At 28.6% G+C, this 27,541-nt stretch overlaps 2 protein-coding genes and 1 pseudogene across 9 annotated transcripts; 2 read left to right on the top strand and 1 right to left on the bottom strand.

Annotated features, from left to right (window-relative positions):
* Positions 1 to 1,491: 1,491 nt before the first annotated feature.
* On the bottom strand, positions 1,492 to 5,300 carry LOC111291946 (serine/threonine-protein kinase SRK2I-like). 2 transcript variants are annotated; one of them, XM_022884085.2, is made up of 9 exons: positions 4,752 to 5,300; positions 4,405 to 4,479; positions 4,217 to 4,318; positions 4,078 to 4,131; positions 3,888 to 3,980; positions 3,495 to 3,587; positions 2,569 to 2,673; positions 2,383 to 2,481; positions 1,492 to 2,163 (listed from the first exon to the last, which is right to left on the bottom strand). In XM_022884085.2, the coding sequence occupies exons 1-9, from the start codon at positions 4,935 to 4,937 to the stop codon at positions 1,876 to 1,878; spliced, it is 1,095 nt and encodes a 364-aa protein (XP_022739820.1). In that variant the 5' UTR covers positions 4,938 to 5,300; the 3' UTR covers positions 1,492 to 1,875. The 2 variants fall into 2 exon arrangements, with proteins under 2 accessions (XP_022739820.1, XP_022739821.1); XM_022884086.2 differs by lacking the exon at positions 3,495 to 3,587 and having other exon boundaries at positions 4,752 to 5,297.
* A 4,219-nt stretch (positions 5,301 to 9,519) lies between these two features.
* On the top strand, positions 9,520 to 14,349 carry LOC111291821 (uncharacterized). 6 transcript variants are annotated; one of them, XM_089766591.1, is made up of 7 exons: positions 9,520 to 9,971; positions 11,594 to 11,708; positions 11,806 to 11,980; positions 12,379 to 12,426; positions 12,676 to 12,732; positions 13,257 to 13,420; positions 13,666 to 14,349. In XM_089766591.1, the coding sequence occupies exons 1-7, from the start codon at positions 9,649 to 9,651 to the stop codon at positions 13,783 to 13,785; spliced, it is 1,002 nt and encodes a 333-aa protein (XP_089622717.1). In that variant the 5' UTR covers positions 9,520 to 9,648; the 3' UTR covers positions 13,786 to 14,349. The 6 variants fall into 6 exon arrangements, with proteins under 6 accessions (XP_089622717.1, XP_089622716.1, XP_089622715.1 ...); XM_089766590.1 differs by having other exon boundaries at positions 12,676 to 12,741; XM_089766589.1 differs by having other exon boundaries at positions 12,379 to 12,435.
* A 539-nt stretch (positions 14,350 to 14,888) lies between these two features.
* LOC111291822 (uncharacterized) lies at positions 14,889 to 19,730 on the top strand (annotated as a pseudogene). Its single transcript, XR_016345463.1, has 10 exons — positions 14,889 to 14,892; positions 15,524 to 15,588; positions 15,689 to 15,790; positions 16,006 to 16,098; positions 16,248 to 16,323; positions 16,678 to 17,239; positions 17,583 to 17,762; positions 18,155 to 18,398; positions 18,542 to 18,661; positions 19,112 to 19,730. The product of XR_016345463.1 is annotated as an uncharacterized LOC111291822 (transcript).
* The last annotated feature ends 7,811 nt before the right edge of the window (positions 19,731 to 27,541 follow it).

Below are 27,541 nucleotides of genomic sequence, written 5' to 3'. Positions count from 1 at the left end.
CATATAAAATTTTTTTAATTTTTAATCTTTTAATTATGATATTTAATTAGTTATTTCATTTCATATAAAAATTATTTTAAACATTTAATTATGATACTCATTTAATAATTGTTATAAAATTATTTTTATATTAATAATATAAATACAATATAAATATTAATATAAGTTTATTCATTATTATTTTATTCTTTAATTTTTAATAATTTATCATTTTGAATTTGATATTAAAAATTAATATCGTTATATAATATAAATTAAAATCAAAATATATATATTAAATACATATTAAATGAGTATTAAATTTTTTTATTTTTTTAATATATAAGTATTTTTTATATTATTAATATGTTAAATTTATTAAGTTATAAACAATGAATAGTTTATAATTATTTATTATTTTAATTTTATTCTTATATATATTTATATTAGTTGTGTCTATTCATATATATATCTGTATTAGTTGTGTCCATTCATTTATATTCGTGTTAATCGTGTATATTTGTATCGTGTTTAAATAAATTAATTATATATGTATTAATCGTGTCGTATTACGTTTAATACATATATTAAACATATTTTATTTATGTTTAAAATTTAAACACATTTTTATAATTTGTATCATATTTATGTTTTAATAATTTGTATCATTAAACGTGTCAAATATAAGATATAATACAAAAATATGAATTATTAGATCTAAAAAAAAAATAGTATCTACACAAATAAACAATATTTATTCAATTTTTCGTGATTTTCTAAACACCAAATTCTAACACATTTTTTATCGTATGGTGCCGGCGCTCCCTTTCTTTTCATGCACGTTACATTATCCTCAAGGATATCATGAAGCTGTAAGATGCCCCAAATGGAAATACAAGAATTGTTAACAAATTAAATCCACGTTTATAGACTTTAATTTCTGACTTTTCATTGACATTTATTGATTAGGTCAGAATAGATTCCTTTATTGGTTGGGTCAGAATAAATTTAACAATTTATATATTTCACACCTGTTTTATATAAAATAGGTATAAAATATAATAATTATTGTTACAATTCCTGTTAAATATAATAATTATTACGATATAATTCATATTAACATCTCCCACATGAAACATATTAAAATTTTTCAAACTCAAATAATTTTTATTAAAATTTTAAATTATATTATTTTTATTTTTTTCACATCATTTTTTTTTATGTCGTATCATTTTTACCATCGTGTTTGGAATGGTAAAAATACATTCCTACCAAATAAAAGTGATTTTTATTACTTAAAATTGATTTTCTATTGTAGAAGAAAATAAAGCTCCTTTAACAACTTTGATTTAATAACGAACAACATCAAATTTAATGTCAAATACTTAATGAATTTCACTTAGAAGATTTGACAGGCAAAGTTTTTAAGATTTCAGTAAAGGCAGCTTCCTCCACTGTAAATCCGACTCAGAATAGATCTAAAGCACGCCAAATCTATGTAAAAGACACCTATTACACAAAGTAGACATATATATTTAACTGCAAAAAACAGAAGCAAGCAAAAAGTTCAGGACCAATGCCAAAATAAAAATGAACAGGAGTTCAACGTGGAAGTTGGGGAGATGATCATTATATAGAATCTTTTTCCAGTTATCGCCCCCCTTTGTAAAGTAATATTAAATATCAATTTCTCACAAAGATCTGTATAAAGCTCCATGCTATGAACATAATGCAATCAATGAAACATGACAATTTGAGACCAGCATTGCGCAACTCACTACGGTCTTTCTCTCCGATAATTCAACAGGCACGCTGCCATAAATTCTCAGTGGCTGTCTTCACACTTTTACATGTCCGAAACAACTGCACCATTGTGGAGAAGCTGTCTTCTTCATGTTACATTGCATAGACTATCTCCCCGCTGCTATCAACATCAAGCTCAGATTCAGAATCGAGGTCATCCATATCTTCATCATCAAGGTTGTCTACCATGCAATGGTTTAAGCCATGGGCTCCAGCAGCTGGAATGGTGGCCTCAGCAATTATCTGCATGATCGTATCTGTGCTCTGCATAGGTTGATCAGGCTCCTCAAAGTGGTTACCCATTGCGTTTTCATCCATCAGGTCATTAGGAAGATTCTTCAAGAACCACTCATGATTTCTAATTTCAGGAATTGTAATTCTCTGTTACACACAAAATTATCCATTATCAGAAGGCTTAAATTACTTTGGAATCATGGTCATTACCAAAAATTACGACACAAAGCAAAAAGGCCACTCCCTTTGTCATCATAAGTTTCTCTCTTTCCTTTCTCGAATGTTCATGTCCCAAAACAAGTTAGCAATGAAAAATCAAGGGATAAATGTTGAATTGGCAGTAAGCAATAAGCAGAAATTACTCACAGCTGTAGGATCTGCAACAAAAATCCTTGAAATCAGATGTCGACACTCGGGAGATATTTGGACAAAATCAGGAATGGAATACTGGACATTAAGAATTCTCTGCATGAAGCAACAAAAGACATAAGCCAATAGATTTATTTGGGGAAGAAAATGAGACTAATGCAACAACAAGATCCAGTGATATACTTGTATTGTCTTCCGAAAGTCTTTTGGCTCATCAGGATCCTCAAAAGGATATGCCCCAACCAGCATTACATATAAGGTGACCCCACATGACCATACATCGGCAATCTGATATCACAAGACAAAGTCATTAACTCATTTTTATTAATTTTCATACTCTAACATCAACATGCACGAAAGTACGACTCACTTGGACAAAAGACCACCAGAGAGAGTTAGGCGATGCTAACTCTCTCTGGTGTTCTTTTGTGTACTTTTTATTATCAATAACTTATCTACTGTTCAAGATCTAGCAAAATTTTCAAATATTTGCCTTGCATTAAGATGGCCCATAAGACCTAATAAATAATTAAGAAGAGTCTAAAAAAGTGCAACCATAAGACCTGTTCCTAATGATCAAGAGATAAACTACTGCCGAGGGTTTCACTCTTCAGTTGCAGCTGACCACATTAAATAAACAAGAAACTAAAATCACATGCTGAAGCCATCCCTAACAATATGTTATAGTCAAAAGAGTGCAAGTAACCCCAAACTTAACCATCAACACTTAACCAATAAGAGCTTAAAGGACCAACCATTCATTCCACAAAACTAAACCAGATTCAGCCAACAAATCCTCACATTATGTAAGCAGACCAATGATTTACCACCATTCCATGCCTTCCTAGTTAAAGGACTGCCTAGGCAGCAAAGGATCATTTCTATCCAGCATTTTTTACAACTGGCATCTCACAGGCTATGAATACTAAACTGTAGTTTTAAATTAACTATTGGGTGAAAACCATCAATTTGATGTCATTTCACCCAAACACACAACTAGAACTTAGTTACCAGCCCCTAGAACATTTACCTCTTAAGTCTTAAATAGGAATTGCATGTGAATTGTAAACTGACATTCTAAACTAATTTTAAGTATCTCTTAAATATACCTTGCCATCATATTCTTGCCTTAGTAGTACCTCAGGAGCAATGTATGCAGGAGTTCCAACGGTAGATTTTGGTTGTGAATGAAGAACTGAAGACTGAGAACAACAACAATCAACACATAAACATGAAAACGGTCTTACATAACTATAAGAATTATTAGAAAACCAAAGGAAAATATTTCTGAACCAAAAACCTATAAAGTCGCATCCCATTCCACCCAAATATACCAAAATAAATCAGAGCTAATTCCAGGACAGAAACAAATGATCATAATACAATCTAGAATAAGTACAACCTAACCAAAGAACGTAATTATAAATGATTCAGATATAGAAAGTAGAAACATTAACCTCATCGAATGATAGGATAACAACAAAGTTTCCAGCAATTTATACCTTGGAGTACCCAAAATCACATATCTTAAGCCGAGGAGCTGGACTTCCATCCAACAAAGTGTTTTCCAACTTTAAATCACGGTGGCATACTTGCTTCACAAGAAAAAGAAATCATATTCATGAGTAAAATAATTAATCAGGTTACACATGAGACAATTTCAGAAATAAAGAAATAATAAATTAGAACTACCATTGCGTGGCAATAACTAACACCAGATATAAGTTGTTGGAAGAAAAAGCGAGCCTGCACCAAAACAATGAATATAGAAATAAAACAAAAGAACAAACAAGAAGGGATTGAAATGAATGTAGAACATAGGAATATGAACCTCATCCTCCTTGAATCGACCATTAGTACAAATTCGCTCGAAAAGCTCTCCTCCCGACGCATATTCCATTACAATGGAAAGATGAGTAGGTGTTAAAATAACCTAGAGTAACATTTTCCATAGTTGATTGAAACATTGGCCCAATTTAAAAAGAAAAAAGTTATAAAAAAAGTAAGCATAAACCTCACCTCTTTAAATCTGACAATATTGGGATGCCTCAATGACCTATGATTGATAATTTCTCTTTGAACATTTTCATCTATCTGTATAACACAAGGTATCACAAATTTTAATCTGAAAATATAAACTACATATTAAAAAGTTAGAAAAATCATATAAAAAATTTCCAAAATTAACAAAATTAATATAAGCCCCAAAATAAATTCCCACAACTTAGAAAAATTGAAAATCCAAAAACAGAAAACTTTATCTTCAGTAAATACCGTAATTATCCACGCGAATTTATTTCCATAAATAGACCAAAACAACATCAAATGAAAAATGACAGCACTGATTATGAATTTACAAAACTAACCTTATCGCCTCTCTCTATGTACTTGACAGCAACGAGCTCCTTGGTGACCTTATCTCTCATAAGTCTGGCGACTCCGAAATTTCCCGACCCGATATCTCTAACAAAATCGTAACGGTCACTGTCGTGCATGATCGGCATATCCATAGCCGGCCCGACCGTTATATCTGCCCGATCCATTTTCTCCATTTTCAGTTTCGGAATCTAACCCTAAAGAAAAGAAAATCTCACGACCACATCACCGAGCTAAACCTCAACACCGAACGCGGTTCTTTTAGATGAGCCACTGAGTTGAACGAATCGATTAACAAAAAAAGAAATCGTTTTTAGTTGATCGGCGATTACTATAGTGATTCTACAGCAGTGAGGGAAGGAGTGGAAGACTCTTTGGGGAAGAGGAAGTGACAACTCCAAGGAAATATCTGATAGAAGCAAGGAGGACAAGAGAAATTCGGCGTCGTTTGGAGGTGGTTGCTCTGTGGGTAACCAATAGGATTGGCTCTTTTTTTTTTTGGTTGCCTTCTTATTATTTGTGGATTAATTTGACCTTTCATGATAGCCTTTTTTATTAGGACTGGAAACTTAAATGACTTAAATATCCATGATTTGGATTATTTTCGAAGTGGAATCACGTTATTTTGGAATGCCGAGAGAATTTATTCGGTACTATGCCTTTCTACATTGTAAAACTGATCAACGGTTTTCTTTTAATCATTGTCATAATCAACACTGCCTTGAAAGGATGCTTTGGTAAATTCAGGTGGAATAGGACAAAGCTTTCGGAACAAAGAAAAGCGTCTGACTTTCAAGCAGTAGTTTTTGCCAATAAAGAAATTAGCATACGATAATAATAGACTCCATGCGCACAAAGAATAAGAACTACACTAATCTGTACCCTTGATAGGCTAGACTGTTTGAAATGTCAATTATCTTGCGGCACAGAAACTTTCAAAGACAGTACCTACGTACTAGATCGGAACACTTTGAAGCTTTATCGGTTTATACTTTATGGTTGATTAGAAATGAGAATCTTCTCTTTAGGCTGCTTTCCGACGACGAAGAGAGTTTTTTTTTTTTTAAATACATATTGTGCCAAAAAGCATAAGGTTTAATCCATGGGAATCAAAATTGTGATATCAATATCAACGAATTTTTATATCTATGCTTCTTTTGTATGATGGCTCCGTCTAAATACATCATAAAATTATTTTTTATATTTTCAAAAAAAAAGTCTTTTATATCTTTAAAAATATTTTTAAAAAATTATTACATTATAAATATCAATTTTAACTTCTAATAAATAATAAAAATACTCTCAATAACTTATACACTTTAAAAACTACTTTGTATATCTCATAAATAGATTTTCCAAAGTTATATTATGTTCTTGATAATTTTTTTTTTTGAAAAAAAATATGATTCTCAAAAATTAATTTTAAAAAGCATAATATAATTCTCAAAAATTTATTTTCGAAAATTATATTCGTTATTAAAAATAAATTTTAGAGAATCATCTTTTTTTTTAGAAATCTATTTTGAAAATACATAATATTTTATTTAAATATATATTTAATGATAAACTCTTGATAATATTTAATTTAAATTTAAATAAAATAAAAAAATTTAATTTTAAATAAATAATACTCAAATAAATCAATCTTTGTATGAGTGTCTGGCACAAAAAAATCAAATATGACATTAACAATGTTGTCAATAGACTAACAAATTTGATAATAAAAATTGGTGATCGAAAAATTAGAGATCTTTATTGCTAGATTTATAAGTCTGCTAATTACATTGTCAATATCAATATTCTATAGGTATTTGACTTCGAATTAGTATGCATACACATACATAAATCATCGATTTGTCTATTTTTACTTGATCATATTATGAAAATGAAAGAGACATGTTATTCCTCAAGCATGCATGGGCATAAAGGTTTTTTTCTCTTGAGACGAGAAAACCAAAAAACACCCTTTTACCTATACAAAATCAGAAAATAAAAAAATGGTGTTCTCAATTTTTTATATGCTTAAGAGAAATAACAAGTTTTATGTTATGCATGTTGAGAACATTGATTTTAGTTTCATTCGCATACATTATTAAATAAATGAGTTCATAAAACACATGATTAAAGTTTTCAATGATTAAAAGTAAATTTGAGCTTATTGAAAATAGATATATGAAAAGACTCAAAGACTTTTCATATACTCATTTTTTAGAATACTCAAGAGTTATTGAAAAATGAATATTTGAGAAGATTTAAGTTTTCTCAAAAATCAATATCCGATAATTTTTTAAACTTTTCCAGAAATGAATATACGATAAGCTTGATTTTAAAAAATAAAGAAATAAAAAGAAAGAAATAATATGAATGAAAAATATAAAATAAGGGATTGATTGTATTTAGTAAAAATAAGAAATTTAAATTTTTTGTGTATTTAAAAATAAAATGTATAAAATAGTAAAGAAGTGTAAATAAAATTTCCTTTATATGATTGATAATAAGAGATTTTTATTACATTATAATTTTGTTTGAGGTATAAATTTTAGTCGACTTTCAAATGAAATACTAAATATAAATATGATATAATAAATGTAAAATTTTTAATACGATGTGAAAGAAAAATTATTTTTATATTATTGATTAAGTGATTTAAATCTTAATTAGAGGATTATTAGATGTTTCATTAAAATACAAAGTCAGAGATTATTTTTTTTTTTTTTTAATAAAACACTTTTTTTTGTAGTATTTTCATATAATGGCTGTTAGCCTCCAAACTTAGCACGTTATCCCATATAAGGACATGTGGAAGCTTGTTGACACTAAAAAAAGGATAAATACTTGGTAAAAGGTATGGACGGCGGACTAATCCGTCTCCGACGGTTTCAGTTCGATCCGATCTCACGAGGTTGATTTTTTTTTTTGAAATTCAGGTATCGAAATCGAGTCGGATAAAATAAAAAAACAATCAGGGTCGGGTCGGAGTCGGGTTTATCTAAAACTCGACTCGATATTATATAAAAAATTATTTTTTAATTAATTATTTAATTTTTTATTTTATATATATTTATATAATGATATTTTTAAATATTTTATATTTAAAAAATAATATTTATTAATTCAGGTCGGATCAAGTCGGATACGATTTACATGATATCAAATTCGGATCGGATTTAGATATGAAAAATCAAAAAAAATTTCGAGTAAAATCGAATTCGGGTTTAATAAAAATTAAATCGGATCAGATTCGGGACGAATAAAATCTGCCCTGAATCCGACCTGATACCAACCCTAGTAAAAGAAATACTTACATGAACCACTTCCCTTATTTTTCACTCAAATTTTAAGCGGTGATAAATCTTGGAAATATTATTAATAATCATACTAATAATTTCATGGGAGCTTTTAAATTTTGTCATTAATTGTAAATTAAATCGAAATATTTAGACTTCTAAAGTTTAGAGTAGTATAGGCTTTAATTGGACAAAAACGAAGGCCCACGCTATTCCCAGTAGCATGTGCCCGTTTTACCTTTAATTTATCCAATTCCACGTTGGAAATTCTAAGTCGACCATTACTTTGAGGCTTCGAGCTTTGAGGCCGTTTAAATGCCCATATTATCCCCAATCTTGAAGGGTAACCAAGAGAATTTAATTTTTGCTTTATTTTTTTTAATTTTTTTATATTTAATAATTATTTTAAATTTCGATTAATTTATAATAAAATAGAATCAAATCTCATAAAAAAATAAAAACTTTTAACATTTATTTTTTTATTCATAAAATTTAAAATTAAAATTTTATTTAAAAAAATAATTTTTTTATCACAGATTAACAGGTATTAATAATTTTAACTTTATTAATCACCTCGTAAAAGTAGTTAATTTTTTTTAAAAATTTTTAATATATTTTAGATCCAAATCTCAATTTATTTAATTCAATTAAAAAATTATGCTCTTAAATTATTTTTAAACAACTGAATTGTTAAAATATAATTAATGTGCATGCGATTTGAACTAATAAGAGCGTGGGAGTTGGGGGGGGGTCTCTTCCACTCAATCCGCGTATGAATTGACTTTCAGAAACGCATGAATTTTTCTAAAGTAATTAAAAAAAATTATGTACTGAAAAAATTTTCACCAAGTTTCTAAGAAATTTCTCTATTAAAAAATTATGTCAAAAAGTCAACCTATTCAACGCAAACTTTAGTCATAGCCATCAACAATTTGGACCAATTCTCAAGTCGTAGTTTACCCTTAATAGAAAACATAAACTTGAATAATTAATGAACTAATCTCCTTTTATAATTCAAAGATAAAATTTGTATTATCATTCTTCCCAAATATCTCTATATCTACATCGATTTTAATAATAATTGTAGAAAGAATTAAAAGTTTTTTCATCCTCTTTGATAATTGAAAAGAAATAAAACGGATTGAATAAATTATTTAATTATAAATATTAAATTATATAAATCAAAACGCAAGGTTGATAACTTGATGTTGCCCTCATTTATTTTTTATACATCGTGCGTGCCATTATTTTAATATTTCCGTCCACGTTGTAGGCCCAACTATGTGACGCGTTTACAGTGCGGCAAAAAAGCAACTAAATATAGAAAGGTTTGGATAGGAATTTTAACGTAAATGCGAGGGCAAATCAGTACGATTAAAAAAATCCTTCGAAGAAGGCCACGAATTTTGAGATGTTCAGGCGTAGGCCCCGCACCTCAACTAATAAAATTCGCTCTAAACGAGAAACGGGTGAGCCAACCTTTTCACTTTTTTCCACTTTTCTCCTCTCGGTTTCAATATAATCTTCTCTGCCATCTGACTCACTGAGTCCGGAAAACCATAAGGAAACAACAAAACAATAGCCTCGGACTCGAAACGAAATGGTGTCGGACTCAGAGCTAATCGCCCGACTCCGAGAGTTCTTGAAAGAATCAGACCTGAACACGACGACTACAGCAATCGTGCGGCGGAGATTGGAGGAAGATTTTGGGATTGATTTATCGGAGAAAAAGAAGTTTATTAGGGAGCAAGTCGATGTATATCTCCAAATCCAGTTCGAAAATGCCGAAGAAGAAGAGCAAGAACAAGACAAAGATGATCAGATGGCGAAGATTAAATCAGAGGAAACCGACGACTCTGATTCGGACGTCGAAGAGGAGGAGAGTGAAAGAACGAGGAATAAAAGGGCTCCTGCAAAGAAAGGGTCAGTTATTAATTAATTAATTAGTTAGTAATTTTTTATTTAATTAAAAGGTTTAGATAATGCCTGATTTATGCTTAGCTTCATATTAGAGTAAAGTGTAATTTGGATTTTCTTTCTTAGCAGTTTTTATTATTATTAATTTATTTTAACCGTTATGCCTTTTTTAGTTTTTAAATTTTTAAAAAATGTATGTGAAAATGGGGAAAATGTTTTGGAGGGCGAAATTTGACAGAACCTGTTTGTATTAATCTGAACAGGTGTTTAATTTAAATCCAACTCAGTGAGTCACTCTCTGAGATTGCCGTGGAACTCATCGCTACAAGGTTGATTAACCGTAACTCTGGAAACAAAAGAGAAAACAAAATTAATATGTGATTTTTTCATATACAAAAATAGTTCAGGCTTCGTTTATTTTTGGTATCTTTTAATAGTATTTATTTTGTTTATTATAGAAAATTAAAATTTCTTACAATTTTCCACCCATGTTGATTTGTAAAAAGCTTGAACAAAATTTTTTTGAGCTTCGACAAACTTTTGTTTAGTGTTTTACGAAAGTGTTCTTGAAAATGAGACGAGGATTAGCTCAATAAATTCATGCAACCACCTTTAAGAGTTAAGAGCTTAAGAGGTGGCTTCTAGCATGTCTTTATGGTTTAAATTCCAATGCTTGCAATCCTTTCCCTGCTTCGGCTTTCTTTGTATAAAAAAGGTTCTTGAAAATGCTTTTAATATGATCTCACTTTCCATTGCTCTAGGCAGTTTGATTACTACTATTCAACATCTCCAAATTCAAAACACTTTTTTGTCCTTTGGGCTTTGACACATTTGATTTTATAAATTGTGGTAATATTTTTCCTCAGTCGTTTGTAAACGATCCCTTTTCATCTGAGGTGCTGCTGTTAGATAAATTGTAAAGAAGAAAGTTTTATGTTACTGCAATGCTTTAAAACAAGAGCAAGCTACAATAGCTTCTCTCTTTGTACTTTAAATTTGGCCTTTCGAACAGGTAATGCGGGCTTTTTGCTGCCCTTTAGTGGTATGTGCTCTGGCTGTCATGTTATAAAATTTTCAGTCTATATGTTGCAATGTTTTTTTTCCCCCTCCTTTGCACCATCTAATCTGTTAATTTAGACTCCCTGAGAATTCTCAACGATCTGAATTTCTTGCTTTCTTGTCGTTCTTTGATGTTTTGGGTGCTGGAAAGAAGGAAATGGGTTGGTCTTAAACTTGTAATAATGCAGACTCCATTTTTTTCCATGCTATCAAGATAACTAGCTTCTGTTTAAAGATGTCTTCCAGATTTAAATGACTTCTTATCGAAAGTTTGCATTAAGTCTTACATGTTGGACAGACTTCTTGTGTAGACTTTTGCTAAAGCTTTTAGATTGCTATTTCACGTTTGACAGTGTGATTATTGTGTGAAGTGCTGATGTCATATCAGCAGCTTATTGTATACCACGGATCCACTAATTTATCTAGAATATACCTAAATAAGAACTTTCATCCTATTTTGTCATGCAAGATTTGTAGTTTAGTAGGGCACTGAATCAGATGTTGCAATTGTCATCAAACTTATAGTTGCCAGTGTACGAATTTATTGTTGTTTTATGTTAAATATATAGGTCAAAAGGAGTCAATAATGAAGTTAAGAGAAGAGGAGGTGGTTTTAACAAAGTATGTAGACTTTCCCCACAACTTCAGAAACTTCTAGGAGTCCCTGAATTGGCAAGGACTGAGGTACCTCTAAAATATCCTGAAATTTCATTTTAGCTTGTTAATTTCATAATTAAGGAAGCTGCCTTGTTTTAAATTTTCTATTTTATATTGGTGCTAGGTAGTCAAGCAAATATGGGCTTATATCAGAGAGAAAAATTTGCAAGACCCAGATAACAAGAAAAATATAATTTGTGATGAGCCATTGAATGCACTTTTTGGTGTTCATTCCATTGACATGTTTCAAATGAACAAAGCCCTGTCAAAGCATATCTGGCCCTTGGATTCAGATGAAGGTAATAGCTTATCTGTCCCTTCTACCGTTTTGCATTTGCTAAACTTTTTTACATAGTGTCATTTGATATACTAAAATTTGGGCCTAAATTTCTTCTCTTTTGAAAATTGTGAATAAAAACTGCCAATTCTCTACAGATTTGGCTATTGTTGTCACCCTTGGAATTGCAATGTAAATCTGAAAAGCATTTCTTAAGTTTAATTATTATTTTTCATCTCACTCTCTCTTTCTCTCCCTCAGGAAATGAGGGCATTATTTACCTAATTTTCAACTAAATTAAGGAAGAATATTCTGTGTCTTGATCAATATGCTGCAAATGTTCTGTAATTCAAGTCTGTCTATTATCCTTATCAAGTGCTAAATTTAATTATATTGGCTTTCATGTCACTGTTGTTTCAGTCAAGTCAACAGAGAAGGAAAAGCAACATAAGCATGAGAGAGAAGGAGGTATGGATGGTAAATGACTAAATTAAGGTCTTCTATGCAGAATTTGTTTTGTATTGACGAGAGCAGTTAGTATGGCTTATGCTCACATCTTGCCCACCATTGCTAGTATTAGTAATATCTTGCAGCTTGGACTAAATCAAGGAAGAATATTTTGTGTCTTGATCAATATGCTCAAATGTTTTATAACTCAAATCTATCTATAATCCTTATGAAGTGCTAAATTTAATTATGTTGGCTTTCTTGTCTCAGTTGTTTCAGTCAAGTCAACAGAGAAGGAAAAGCAATGTAAGCATGAGAGAGAAGAAGGTATGGATGGTAAATGACTAAATTAATGTTTTCTATGCAGAACTTGTTTTAGAATTTGCTTCCTTGCTATCACATGCAAATTTGGAAATAGGTCTTTTGACTGTTGTTTCTTGAAAGAACCTTCTCTTTTAGTGCTGTTGCTAGAGTTTTTTTTTATACTAATTCTGGCTTTGTCTAATCCATTGAGATACAGATGCAGAATATTGTTCTATATGCTTTTTTTTTTTTTTTCCGTTCTCATACTTCTTTACATGCTTCATCCTAAATGTGTTTTGAGTCAGGTTTTCACTGGCTGTTTGCTAGAAATTAATCTCCTCTTTTGTCCAAATCCTGAACCCTGCAATGTGATGATACCTGTGACCTCCTTTCTTTCGTTCTTTCTTTCCTGTGCATCTCATTATTTATGTGACTGTATCAGTTAATTAATTAGTGTTTTTAAATTATGATAGGCAAGTTATTAGAAAGTTCACCATTATAGGTTCTTGACCTTTTTGTTGTTGCTGTTTTCTTCTTTGCCGTTTCAGATCCAGACGAGCCACAAAGAAAGGAAAAGCGACAGAAGGGATTTCTTGCTCCTCTTCAACTTTCAGATGCTCTAGTAAAATTTCTTGGTACTGGAGAAAATGAGCTTACACGGGCTGTTGTAATAAAGAGAATGTGGGATTACATCAAAGAAAACAACCTCCAGGTATCTGATTACTCACCTTGCAGAATTGCAATGCACCATAGCAGTCTTTTACTTATTTTAGTGATAATAACTGCATAATAGTAGCTATTCACTGTAGTCATTTATTATTGAACTTTTTGACCTTTTATCTGTCAGTTGAATCTGCTATCTTTGAGTTGGATGTATAATATTGTACTGGCCTGCTGGGTTTCAAAAACAACAAGAATATTCTTTATCAAACTTTTTTCCTTTGCTTTTTCATGAAGGATCCATCTGACAAGAGGAAAATAATATGTGATGAGAAGCTGAAAGAACTCTTTGATGTCGAAACCTTCCATGGCTTCACAGTTACGAAACTCTTAGCTGTTCATTTTCTCAAGACCTGACAGTCAGATGTTCCAATATTGTTCTTGTTAAGCTCAAGAGAAACAAGGGTTTTTGTCCGAGACTTAGCTTCCTGTTTCCAGTCTTTTATTTCTAGTAATTTTTTTTTTATGTATCTTCACAATAGAAAACCCGAAATTTAATTAATTGTTTTCCCCTTCCGGAGACTATGTCAATGGGGTTTTCAAACTTGATCTTAGAATGTAGGTCCAGAGACTGTCAATGTGGTTTTCGAACTAGATCTTAGCGTGTAGCGCTTGCATTTATAAAATTAGGTACAGGGATCATATCTGGTTGAGAGACAACTAATTAGTAGCTGCATTAGAAGTTTTATATGTTCTTTCAAGGCGGAAAAAATTATCAATTGAATTTGTTTAGAGTCATTTTATTAGTTCTCCTATTTATTTTTGCGTTTGTATATTTTCCGTTGTCAAAATCAAATCTGGGTCTCTTGGATGGCTTTTCGGGTCTCCTGAATGAAAGCCAGACATCTTAATCACTGGACAGATTTGTTTTTAGTTTTACTAGTCTTATAATACAAATTATTGTTAGTAGCTTTCTTTTCATTTGATTGCAATTTTGTTGCTTTTTCAAGGAGGTCAGATCCAGCATCAAAGTCTACGCCTGAGATAATTAAACACCAAATGCATAATCAGAACTTGTATCATAAGAAAGATTTAATCCCTCTCGATCAATGGAAATTTAATTAAATTAAGATAGTAAAGTATGCTAGCCTTGGCTTCATATAATAAACTTTGATCTCATTTTCTTCCTCGTGCACTTGACCCAAATTGTCGGCCAAGGCTTGTTTGGCAAATGAAATAGTGATAGATCAAGGAAATAGAAGCATATAGACAAAGAAACTTGTATCATCACCCGGCAGCTGATGTTTGTTGTGGAAGAATATTGCTTGGGCCTACAATGAGCTGTTGTCAGTTGTGATTTGTTGTGGAACATTCCCGCTGACATTAGAGTAATGTTTGCCACAAATATTGAGGATTTTAAGATTTGGGTATTTAAAATAGAGATTTTGGACTGAATCAGTGAGAGCTTTGATACTTGGTGGCTGAGCTTGAGAAATGAAGGGTTTGGTTTGGCTCGAAGGATGGGTTTGTCGGCCACGTGAGAAGATAAATACTGGGTTTTGATCTATTTACTCTTTGGATTTGATCAAAATTTGCCCATTACAATTTTGACCCCTAATACTGGTTAATATCAGTAATTTTAAATTAAAGTAAAAAATGAAATAAAATATTAATAATTATGCCTTACCATTCACAAATAAAAAGTTAAAACTTTTTGAATTGGATTTGGGTTTTGGGGGCTAAACAAAGGAGGTTGAAGTGAATGGGAGCCCAATTTGGGTTTTTTTTTTCCTCACCAAACTACGTCGTTTTATTTTTAAGGAAAAACAAATAATATTATTTTAAAATAAATACGCCGCCAAAATAAGAATTCCCTGGAATCTCAAAGCGCCCCGCTTTTCCTTCCGTTTCCTTCAACTTCCTCAAGCACCAGCGCTTCTGCCACTGGAAGCACGAAACGTTTTCCGAGCTCGTTTCGCTCTCCATTCCTGCAACCGCTAGCTATCTGTTAAGTATCTAAAAATCCCTCTTTTTCTAATTCGAACTTGTCAATGTCTAAAAATACTAAGATTTTCTAGCAAATTAAGAATTAGATACGTTTAATTAACGTAATTTTTCGACTTAAAACATACTCTTTCAGGTAAATAATCATGAGAAATTGTAACTATCCAAATAGGAGGTTTCGCGAATTTCATCGGTTCTCACTTCTGGAACTTCCAGGTTCAGCTAATTTTTACTTATTTCACTATAGTTTCTTTTCTTTTTTTTTTGTCCTTTGTTTTTATTTTGATTATATTTCTTTTTATGCTTAAAAATGAAGGATGTAATGCTTGGCTTAGTCGCTGATCCTTACGGCGATCCACTCTTTAAAACTCAGTGTCTAAACATGGATGTTCTCTACCGTAGAGGCGAAACGCATCAGGTGCAACTTTTGACCAAGTTTTTTTGATGTTATTGTTGCCTAAAAACCTAAGACAAATCTATATTCATCCCGTAAATGATACGCCTTAATTGTCTTAACTATTGTTTAATTATTACTAGACTTTCACGGATTTAGTTTTAGCAGGTTTTCTTACAAGTAGTTAATCAGTCATTGCTCTGTGCGGTAAAATTGTTTATGTTGTTGTACATTTGCAGGGGATTCTTACTTATACTCCTCGTCTTCTCTCGGTTGACGTTCAAAAAGTTTTACTTGCAAAGTTGATGTGTTCTCTATCTAATCTACATTGTTAAGTAGTAAGATTAATTGTACTTATTCTTTTAGTTCAACGCATAACTGGTTGCTTTTCATTCATCTAGGTTGTATGGAAACAGTAATTTCAATTTGAGTTTCCTTTATTTATATATATTCTACTCATGGGACCTTTTATGCATTGCAGGATCCCTTGGATCAATTAGTTTGCAGGGTACCCTGTATAACGAGGATTCTAATGCACCTTCTGAAGTTGTTACATGGTGAGATTATTCATCTTAACTAATTGCATTAGTATTTTTGGTGTATTTTTTTCTTCCGTTTGCCATTAGTCTTTGAGCATTAAATAAAAAAAGTAAAGAACTAGCTATAATAAGTGTGTTGTTTTAGCCTTTTTGAGTGGCATTTAGATGGTTAAGTGTCGGAGTTCAATATCTGACTCAAGCTGATCTATTTACTGATGATTCTTGTTCTTATATATAAATATTTACTGTTTTTCTCCAACAAGAATGTTTTCCTTGGAACATAATTGACATAATTTTGTTTCAGCCTCATTAGATATTAATATAAGTAGTATTCTGTTTTACACAGAATGGCAACTTTCGCTTATGGTTAAGTTTTAGAGCTTGTAAAAATATACTGTGATAAGTGCACAATAGACTCCCATTTATTGCTTAGCACTTTATATTGCTCAATCTATCACTTTATCTTTATATCTCATGTCTGTCATGAATTACATAGAGTTCATAGTTATGAGCCTTCTAAATTTCTGGGCTATGTGCATTGTCCTTGTCTGAGATTTGAGTGTATAAGATTTCTACATGCATTGGACTTGAATGCATCTGAACCTCAGAAGAAAAATTTATTCTTGCAAAGATTGTATCACGAAGAGCAGAATGTTCCTTTGATGAATGGAATCAATGGTGGGACAAAGGATTCTCAAAATGAAATTCAGGATACCGATATAGTCAATTGTTTAGATAAGGGAGTCCAATTTTGGACGGACTTCTCAAAAGTCCATTATCATCTTCAGAGTTGTATGAAGTAAATGGATTGTGGATGGATGATCAAGAATTTGACAATTACAGAATTGGGAGGGATATCTTCACTGAGAATTTATGAGGAGAAGAAATATGTGACTGGCTTCGTTTCTTTGTAGAAGAGTGTGATCATATCCAGGTAGAACTTTGAACTATAGTATGATCCTTTGCAGAAATTTTCCTGCAATATCAAAATCTGTAACTAGAAAACAAAAAGAGAAAGTCAATTTTTTTTGTTTGACAACGTTTAAGACATGATTATCAACTTTATATGGATGTTAAGGGTCTTGCTTAATGAACTTTTCTAGGGTTTTAAACTTAATGATGCCTAGGATAATTCGGTTTGGAAAGCTCTCTTCATTTCTGATTTGATTTTAAGCTGGGGCCCTAATTAAACATTGTTTGATGCTGAGATCATTTGTATTCATCATTCATAACGTTGCCCATTTAATTTGTTTGTCAATCATTGGTGATGTCAACAGGGTTTTCAATTCATTGTTGACAACTCAGGAGGTTTTTCGCCTGTAGCTGCTGATTTTCTGGAAAATATTGCTGATGAATACACAAAGACTCCAGTGTTGCTATATTCTGTTAGGGGTCCTGGTTCTCATATGGACCTAAGAAGCAGGATGCAGACGGTTGTTAGAGATCTTCATGATGTGGTATCTTTCTCAAGATTATCTTCTTTTTGTAAAATAATTGTGCCGGTTGGTTTACCCTTCTTGAGTAGGAGTAAGTCAAACTACCATTTTGATGATTTTAGCTGTTTTCTGTGGTTGTATTTACTTCATACTATCTTCCATGGTTTCAAGTTGGATGTCCTTTGGAATCTTGATGCTCTTAATATTAAAAGGGATATTTTAGTACATATGTGCATCCATTTTCCTTTCTGAGCCTATAGCATATCCTATAATGGTCAGCTCAGTCATATTCACTCAAAATGCGAAGGCTACTCTTTAATTAGTAGTGTTTATGTTGGTACTCTTGAGGAAAATTATCGTGGCCCTTCTCTTAATTAATATGGACTAAAGTTTCTAGTCACCTCATTTTGAAGGTAAAGCTTCAAATTTCCTCAACATTAAAGATGAGAACCCTTATCACTGTAGTGCTGTGTATGCTGCGGCTCTACACTCCACAAGTCTCCCATACCACATGGAGCTACTTGGTCCCACTGCAGATTCATCTGATGCCTCTGGTTCTGTGGATGTTAATGGCATTATTACAAATGCTAGCAGGACAATCTAGGCAGAATATGGTGGCCATTCTCAATGTTGCAATGACAAACCCTAGTTTGACTGGTATATTTGAATGCCTTTCCCCCTCAACACATGATATGAATGGCTTTTCACTTCATGCTCTCTCCTTTTTAATAAAAATGGAGTTAGTTATTGCTTGGCAAAAGTGAAGTGTATAGTTGATTGTTCCTAATTCTGATATCCAGGGAGACAGGATGAGCAATCCTTGCTTAGGTATTTGCAGCCATTGACTCCAGATGCTGCAGAGGATGTGGATGATTTGCAGGCTGTAGAATCAATGACCGTGCATGGAGCCATTGGGTCAGGTACCCGTTAGAAGCTGTCCATATTTTCAGTTAAAAGATATTTTTTATCATAAATAATTCTTATTAATGCTTAGTCTCCCTTATATTCTCAGAAAAAATGTTTATCTGCTGCTCCATTAGGCACATTATTGATGAACACTTTATATACATGCTTGCTAATGCTTTACAACTCAAATTCATACTCACCAAGGCAACCTTGCAGAAGCTGGAATGTATACATGCTTTGCATACCTTGGCTGTTATTTAGTGATGAATTGTTTCTTGGTACGGATAATAAATTAAAAGCATCCATTGGTGGTGAGAGGTCATGTGCATGAGGAAGTTTTAAAAGTGAAATGGATAGATAGGTGGGAGTGTAAAAAAAAAATTTATTCTTATCTGTAGTTTTCCAACTCTAAAAGTGGAATTGGCAATTTGGGTAATTGAGAATATATATTTGAATTGTTGCAGAAGGTCATCGGGCTTCAGTTTCTGAAGTTAAGAATGCAATCAATGGTGCATATGAACGTGCAATCACAAGGCCAATGTTCTGCCATCTATCAGTGGCTCGATGCCCTCTGCCAATTCCCTTGCCATTCCCTTCAATCTTTGGCAATCTTGTTGGCCAGTATGGTGAACTGCTGGGGAATCCGATCTTGGGTTCTGTATGTAGAGGATCACTTGATGTTCATTCTATCCCCATAGCCGCTAGACTGCGTTCTAACTGTAATATCTTGCCATTTTTGGAGAACAGATTGGGGAACCTTCTTAAATTTGGTATGGAGCGAGGATCTCCTGGGACAGAGTTGCTTAGAAGTTGGGGATTTGGAAAGGATGTATTGGAAGATATAGGTGAGACATTGTCTAAAAGGTTAGGACAGTCGGATTAAGTTGGTAGCGGATGAGAAATCAGGTGCATTTTCTGTTCTATCTATGTTCGTCTTTCTCTGGCGTCGTTTAACAGTTAACCTGCTGCTTGTTTGAGCCGAAAGAGAATTTTTCTTGCAGTAGATATGTGATGGAAATTTAATATTGTTTTCACGTGTTCTAATTAGTGTTTATGATTTGAAAATTTTAATTTAAACTAGCATGATACGCGCTCTATTGCGGGTTAAATTTTTTTTATTTTGTTATTTTTATTTATCAATTATTTATTATAAAATTTATTTAATTAAATAAATAAATAAATAAATGAAAGACTTTTAAAAGCCAAAAGAAGTGATACGTCGATATCTCAAGCAGTTTTTTCTCACAAAATTTATTTAATTAAAATTAATAATAAAATTAATAATTTTATATATACCTTAAAATAAGTTGGGGCATAGTATCATAAACACACTTTCATAATCTTATTTATCTCAAAAAACTCGATTCATCTTAATTTGATCCGATTTAAAAAAATTACTTTTTATTAGATTGAAATGTATCAAATCTCGTAAAATATAAATTGTTTTGATATTTTTATCAATTTGCATATTTTATTACAAAATTTATTTAATTAAAAAGGATAAATTATATAAATATATTATGTGATTAAATGTAATTTGAGTTTATCTTTTAAAATTTAAAAAGTAACATTTAATCACCTTAAAATATGGATTTGTGTTATTTTGTTTGTATTTTTTGAACGTTGCCTGTCATAAAATGATAAGAATCACTTTTCCTTTGACAAAATCAATTGAATTGTAAATTTTGAAAATGAAAATTGCTTTATTAAGAGACGATGAATTGTTGAGAGGAAAATGAACTGTAGGGGGATTGTATTTCGCTTTGGTTGCATGCAACGAAAACAATTGATTGAAAAACATTGACCAAGATGATGATTTCACCTTGTTATTTCCCAATTTCATCATCAACTTAGATAAAAAAAAAAAGCTCACAAATCAACACGAAAATTTAAATCTTTTTCTTTTTTTCTTTTTTTACAAAGAAAAATTCAAGATTTTGATAAATATTATATGTTTTTGTTAGGGTTCTTGTTGTTGTCGATAATGATAATAATTATTGATCGAATAACATCAACCTAGGTGATGATTTTTCCTTATTATTTCTCAATCTCACCATCGACCCGATCAAAAAAGCTCACAAATCAATAAGAATTCAAACTTTTTTCTTTTACAAAGAAAATTCAAGATTTTGACAAATTGGTATGTATTTTTGTTAGAGTTCTTGTTGTTGTTAATGATGATGATTATTATTTATTGAAGAACATCGACCCCGATGATGATTTTGTCTTATTATTCCTTGATTCTGCCATCGACCTAGATCAGAAAGGCTCATAAATCAACAAGAAAATTCAAACTTTTTTCTTTTCTTTCTTCTTTTACAAAAAAAAAAAAAAAAATTCAAGATTTTGATAAATGAGTATGTATTTTTGTTGGTGCTTTTTATTGTTGTTGTTGATAATGATTATTGTTGTGTTTTACTTTAAAAAATAGATAAATGAAGATTGTAAAGAAATATTCATGCTTCCACACTTTTTTTTTTTTGAAAAGTTTGAATTTGAGAAATAGCAAACAAAAAAAATAATAGGGGAAAAAGCTGGGGTTTATTTGATTAGGCATTAACGACGTTAATAAAAAGTAATAGAATGACACAGATACATATCTCATGATGATTAAGTATCACTTTTTAAACTTCAAGAGACAAACTCAAACTGTGTTTAATCACAGTACATATTTATGTAATTTATCTAATTAAAAATATAAAAAAATTAAAAAAAAGTCAAATGGGGTGCCATGTGTACACTTTTATTGACTTAACTAAAAAAAAAAAAACAAAAAAATAAAAACAAAAGAAAAAAGAGAAAATGGAGTTCACTAGAGAACTATATTAACATTATACTTGAATATAAAATATTAATCGCTATAATTAAGATATTAAATAATTATTTTATCACTTACAAATTAATAAAAGGAAAAAAAACAATAAAGATGAAGAAAGAAAAATAAACAAAGAAAAAGACATCATTGAGATATTTGTAGATATTCAAATTGAGTTTAAAATGTTAATATTTTAAATTAAGTTATAAAATAATAAATTTATTAATACAATATATATAATTAAATAAATAACAAAACATATACTTTTATATATACCAAATGTGGCTTATGGCATAGTACTCTACATTTAATTATGATATGTTCCCGCATTTCTAAATAAAAAACCAATTCGATTTTACTTGATATCAATTTTTTACAAAAATGTTCATATAGAACCAATACATATTGAAAATCATCGAATATTGATTGTTTTACGATTCCATTAAATGACTCATCTTGTAATATAATTTATTCAATAAAAAATACAAAAAAGAAAGAAATAAATAAATGAAGGGCTACATAAACACCTTTATTGACATTATTTCTTACAAAATTTATCTAATAAAAAAATGAATGAAAGAAAAAAAGACTCAAAAAAATAACTTTGCTATCAGATTGAGTTGAATTGAAGCCTATTAGATACAAATTATTTTGTCATTTTCATTTATCGCCTCTTTTTGTTTTAAAATTTATCCAATTAAAAAAATGAAAGGAAAAAACCAAATTAAGGTGTCACGTAAATTACTCCACATTTTTTTTACAAGATTTATCTAAATTAGAATAAAAAATAAAAAACCAAAAAATTAGAAAAGTTGAAAGAAAGAAAAAAAAAAAGGTGACATGTCGACACTTTTAATGGTGATCAAACAAAAATCAAAATGAGTAAAATTTCTATAATAGATGGATTGCATCTTAATTATATATAAATATGATATTTTTATAAAATTAAGATATTAAATAATAATGTTATTAATATAATACATATATAAATATAAAAGTAAATAAAATTTAAAAGTACAATTGAGTAAAATACATAATTGAATTTTAAGTATAATTCAACTTAAGTCTATTAGTTTGAAAAATGGACATTCCACCCCAAAACTTTTCAATTAATAGGACACTAAGGTCCTTCTGTTAGTTAACTTCATTAAAAGTCTTATTAAAAAATTATTTTAGCTTTAAAAAATCAATATTCTTAAATACTCACATAAAATAATTATTTATAATAATAATTTTTTTCTTAAAATATATGAAATATATTAATAATATATATAAATAAAGATTTTTAGGTGTAATATATAAAAACAAAATTCACAATTAAAATAAGAAAAAATGTTATAATAAGAACATGTAACATATAATAAGCAAATACTCACATAAAATAATTATTTATAATAATAATTTTTTTCTTAAAATATATAAAATATATTAATAATGTATAAAAAAAATATTTTTAGGTGCAATATATAAAAACAAATTTCAAAATTATAATAAGAAAAAATGTTTTAATAAGAACATGTAACATATAATAAAAAAATATTTGGTTGAAAAAATGTTATTTATAATTGTGAATTATAATAAGAAAAAATGTTATAATAAGAACATGTAATATATAATTAGCAAATACTCACATAAAATAATTATTTCTAATAATAAATTTATTTTTTAAATATACAAAATATATTAATAATATATAAAAAAGATTTTTAGATGCAATAAAACAAAAATCAAAATTATAATAAGAAAAAATGTTATAATAAGAATATAACATATAATAAGAAAAAATATTTGGTTGAAAAAAATGTTATTTAAGATTGTGAATTATAAAAAGAAAAAATGTTATAATAAGAACATGTAACATATGATAAGCAAATATTCACATAAAATAATTATTTATAATAATTTTTCTTAAAATATATAAAATATATTAATAATATATAAAAAATATTTTAGTTATAATAAGAAAATTGTTATAATAAAAACATGTAACATATAATAAGAAAAAATATTTTGTTGAAAAAAATTTTATTTATAATTGTGAATTTTGTTTTTATATATTGCACCTATAAGAACATGTAAATATATTTCACCTAAAATAATTATTTATAATAATAAATTTTTTTAAATATCTAAAATATATTAATAATATATAAAAAGATTTTTAAGTGCAATATATAAAAATAAATTTTAAAATTATAATAAGAAAAAATGTTATAATAAGAGCATGTAACATATAATAAGAAATAATGTTTGATTGAAAAGAAATGTTATTTATGATTGTGAATTTTGTTTTTATATATTGCACCTAAAATTTTTTTATATATTATTAATACATTTTATATATTTAAAAAAATTATTATTATAAATAATTATTTTATGTGAGTATTTGAGGATATTAATTTTTTAAGAGTAAAATGATATTTTAATGAGCCTTTTAATGGAGTTAACTGACAGAAGGATTTTAGTGTCTTATTAATTAAAAAGTTTTAAGGCGAGATGTCTATTTTTCAAAATAATGGACCTGAATTAAATTATACTTAAAATTGAAGGACTTAAATGTATTTTGCTCAATATAATTTTATATATATACTTGGATAAGACGAAATACTCTAAACTCTTTTTCAACTTGACCTCGATTTTAGAAAAAAAAAACCTTGATCTTGTTTCAAAATTTTTAAAAAGTCTCACATATTGAATCAATCAAATCAAAATTGATGGGATATGAGTTGTTTTATTATACCGACATTCATTGTCTTTTTTACAACAAAATTTATTTAATAAAAAGTAAAAATCTAAAATAAATGGCTAAAAAACAGGAAGTCAAAGTGAATGTCACGTGGATTTATTAAATTAAAATATTAAATAATAATTTTATTAATATAATACATATATCTAATTAAAATAAATAATAATATATATTTATATATGTTTAGACGAGGCGACACACCTTAAACTCATATATGGTATGACCTTGATTTTTGAAAAAAAAAACCTCGATCCCATCATGAACTTAAAATATGGACCTATTGGAGAGAAACACATTAAAACCCATTGAATACAAACCTTATACATAAAAAAAGAATGAAACAAAGAAAAATATACATTTTAATCAATAATATCAAATGGACCATGTACATAAAAATTTAAAAATATAAAAATTATTGATTAAATATTGAAAAAAAAATTAAATAGGAAAAATAAAAGAAAGAAAAAAAAATGCATCGGAGTATCACATGCAGCCCATAAGATATCCGTACATATGTATGATAAACCTTTGGTGTCTAGTAGGTCATACAAAAATATTTATTAAATATATTAGAAAAAAAAAAAGCAAACATGTAGCATGGCCTTGGTATCAAGTGGGTCTCATACAAAAAAAAAATTAAAATTTATTTATAAAAAAAATTAAAAAAAGAAGAAAAAAATAAAAAGCAAAATAAAAAGAAGGATAGGGGAAAAATGGGTCCACCTTAAAAAAATAAATTAAAAAATATTTATAAAAATAAAAAAATTGAAACAAAATTTATTAAATTAATATTAAATTATAACTATATATATATATAATATTATTCATATATCTAAGTGATGAGTTTTTTTTTTTTTTGTAAAATTTATATTATGGATTAAAAATAAAAAAATAAGGAAAAAATAAATGACAAAAAAATCAAATTTGGATGTGACATCATACCTCCATAATATCTTTTTCTTTAAAAGTTATTAAATGAAAAAAAATAATTTTCTAATCAATAATATCAAATGGATGCAACATTTTAAAAAATATAAAAAAAACTTATTAGATATTAGAAATAGAAAAAAAGAAAATTTGAATAGAAAAAATAAAAAAAAAAGAAAAAGAGAAAAAAAAGCAAATGACTTATACATATGGCATACTTTTGTTATCAAGTGGATTAGACAAAAAAAATTAAAATCTCAAAAAATATTTGTTAAAAATATAGAAAAGAAAAATAATAAAAAAAAATAAAAAGCAAACATGTGACATACCTTTGGTATTAAATAGATCGTACATAAAAAAATTAAAAGGAAAAATAAAAAGTAAAGAAAAAAAAAATAAATGACTTGACATGTAACATATCTTTGGTATAAAGTGAGTGAGATAAAAAAAATTAAAAAAATTAAAAAATATTTATTAAATATATAAAAATAATTAAAAAATGTAAACACGCATCACACTCTAGATATCAATTGATCCTACCAAAAAATAAAATTTGAAAAAATATTTATCAATTTTTTAAAAGAAAAAAATGATAAAAAAGAAAAAAAAATTGTATAAAGTGGGTCTCACATTAAAATTTTAAATCATTAAAAAAATATTTATTAAATATAAAATTTTTTTTTGAGGAAAACATTAAAAAGCAACAAAAAATTAAAATCTTAATTAATTTTTTAAAAAGAGAAAAGATAAAAAATAAAAAATTTTGGTATAAAGTAAATCCCACCTAAAAAATTGAATTATTTTAAAAAATATTTATTAAATGTTTCAAGAAATTTGAAATATATATATATATATATATCACGTGGTGCAATAAGAGAAATCTCCTATCCATTGCACAGGAGAAAATTTTATATTATGGATTTTAACGTTTCGTTATATTGACAGTGAAAATCATAACTGTCATTTTATAATTAAATTTTTAAAAAATCATTAATAAAATTAACACTCATAGCATGATGAAAATTTATTTCAAAGACTGTTTTTTTTTTTTTTTTCTTGTTTCATAATGCTTCAATTATTTTGAGCCGAATAGATAAACTAACTAGAATAACAGAAATTAATAGTAAAAATTAATTGTTCCTTTTTGTCTCCATGATCAACCATTAATGTTTTTATAAATGAAGAGGTTACTTTCAAAGCATTTCAGCTTTTTAATTCTCCTATCTTTTACCGATTTCTCATAAATGGCAAACCCATATGTTTTGACTTGTTATCAGATCATGTCATGGCTTTCCCATCTAACCTTGCCAATAAGCAACCCTGCAGGGGTTTTCATGGCGTTTGCACTTTCTCCTATATATGGGTTCATTTCTCAATGATTTCATCAATATATTTATGAATGGTGATGATATATATATATACATACGAGGAGTAATTAACTTACATTAGTAGTGTAAAATTTTTTAATTTTATATATTTTTTAAATAATTGATTTTAATAAATATAAAAAATGAGAAACACGAATAAAAAAAGAATTAAAATTAATGATTAAAAAAATATAAAACTAAAAAACTTTATAATGATATAAGTTTGAGATTTTTTATGTATATTTTTGCAAGGAAAATAATGAGTTATAACAAACTAGATCGCGAAAGATTATTATTATTATTATTTATTGTGAATTAGCTGACAAACTTTAGGAAAAATTTACTATAACTTAAATTTTCAAATTATAGCAATATGAGATTTTGGGTCTTTTTTTTTTTTTTTTTTTTTGGTTATATTTAAAATTAAATCCTTTTAAAACAAGTAATACTTCATTGTAACCCTATTAAAAAGTTACTTAAAAGGGTGACTTTATCCTATTTATAATTTATTAAATCCAACATTTTCATCTTCAAGATTAGAATAGGCAATCTTCAAATTGGAAATATTGAATTTTAGCAGTTAAGATATTTCTTTAAAAGATGAAAATATTATATATATATATATATATATATATTACAAGAATTGAATCCTAATAATTTTTTAAAATAAACATTATCTTTTGTAAATCATACTCAAAGAAATCTTACCTTTTTTTTTTTTTTGTATTTTAAATGATCAAAAATTGAATTGTGATTACTTAAATTAAAAATTCAACACTAATGTTATCTTTCATAATACAACTAAACTACACTAACTTTTTTAAACAGAGTGTTCTCATCATTTTCCTTTTACATGAACAATCTTAATTCTTAAACCTTAGTTGCTTTGATAAAGACATAAGTAACAAGTATATATAAAAGTATGCAAGTCGCTCCAATTTTGAGTGATACACACACACACACACACACACACACACACACGAGGATTCACTTATATTAGTGTAAATGTTACATTTTTTTTTTAATTTAGTAGATTAAA

The sequence above is a fragment of the Durio zibethinus genome, chromosome 10 (assembly GCF_047325235.1).
Source record: "Durio zibethinus cultivar Kanyao isolate XHJ-2024 chromosome 10, ASM4732523v1, whole genome shotgun sequence".
Classification (NCBI taxonomy): Eukaryota; Viridiplantae; Streptophyta; class Magnoliopsida; order Malvales; family Malvaceae; genus Durio; species Durio zibethinus.
Note: the sequence above shows the minus strand (reverse complement) of the source record. Positions and strands in the feature narration are given on the sequence as shown.

Coding starts and splice junctions, on each gene's coding strand:
- LOC111291946 (XM_022884085.2), bottom strand. CDS start 4,937: ATGGAGAAAATGGATCGGGCAGATATAACGGTCGGGCCGGCTATGGAT. Junction 4,132..4,216: donor GTCGATTCAAGGAGGATGAG/GTTCATATTCCT, acceptor GTTTTGGTGCAG/GCTCGCTTTTTCTTCCAACA. Junction 3,588..3,887: donor GTGATTTTGGGTACTCCAAG/GTATAAATTGCT, acceptor TGTTGTTCTCAG/TCTTCAGTTCTTCATTCACA.
- LOC111291821 (XM_089766588.1), top strand. CDS start 9,649: ATGGTGTCGGACTCAGAGCTAATCGCCCGACTCCGAGAGTTCTTGAAA. Junction 11,709..11,805: donor CTGAATTGGCAAGGACTGAG/GTACCTCTAAAA, acceptor TATTGGTGCTAG/GTAGTCAAGCAAATATGGGC. Junction 12,742..13,256: donor GAGAGAAGAAGGTATGGATG/GTAAATGACTAA, acceptor TTGCCGTTTCAG/ATCCAGACGAGCCACAAAGA.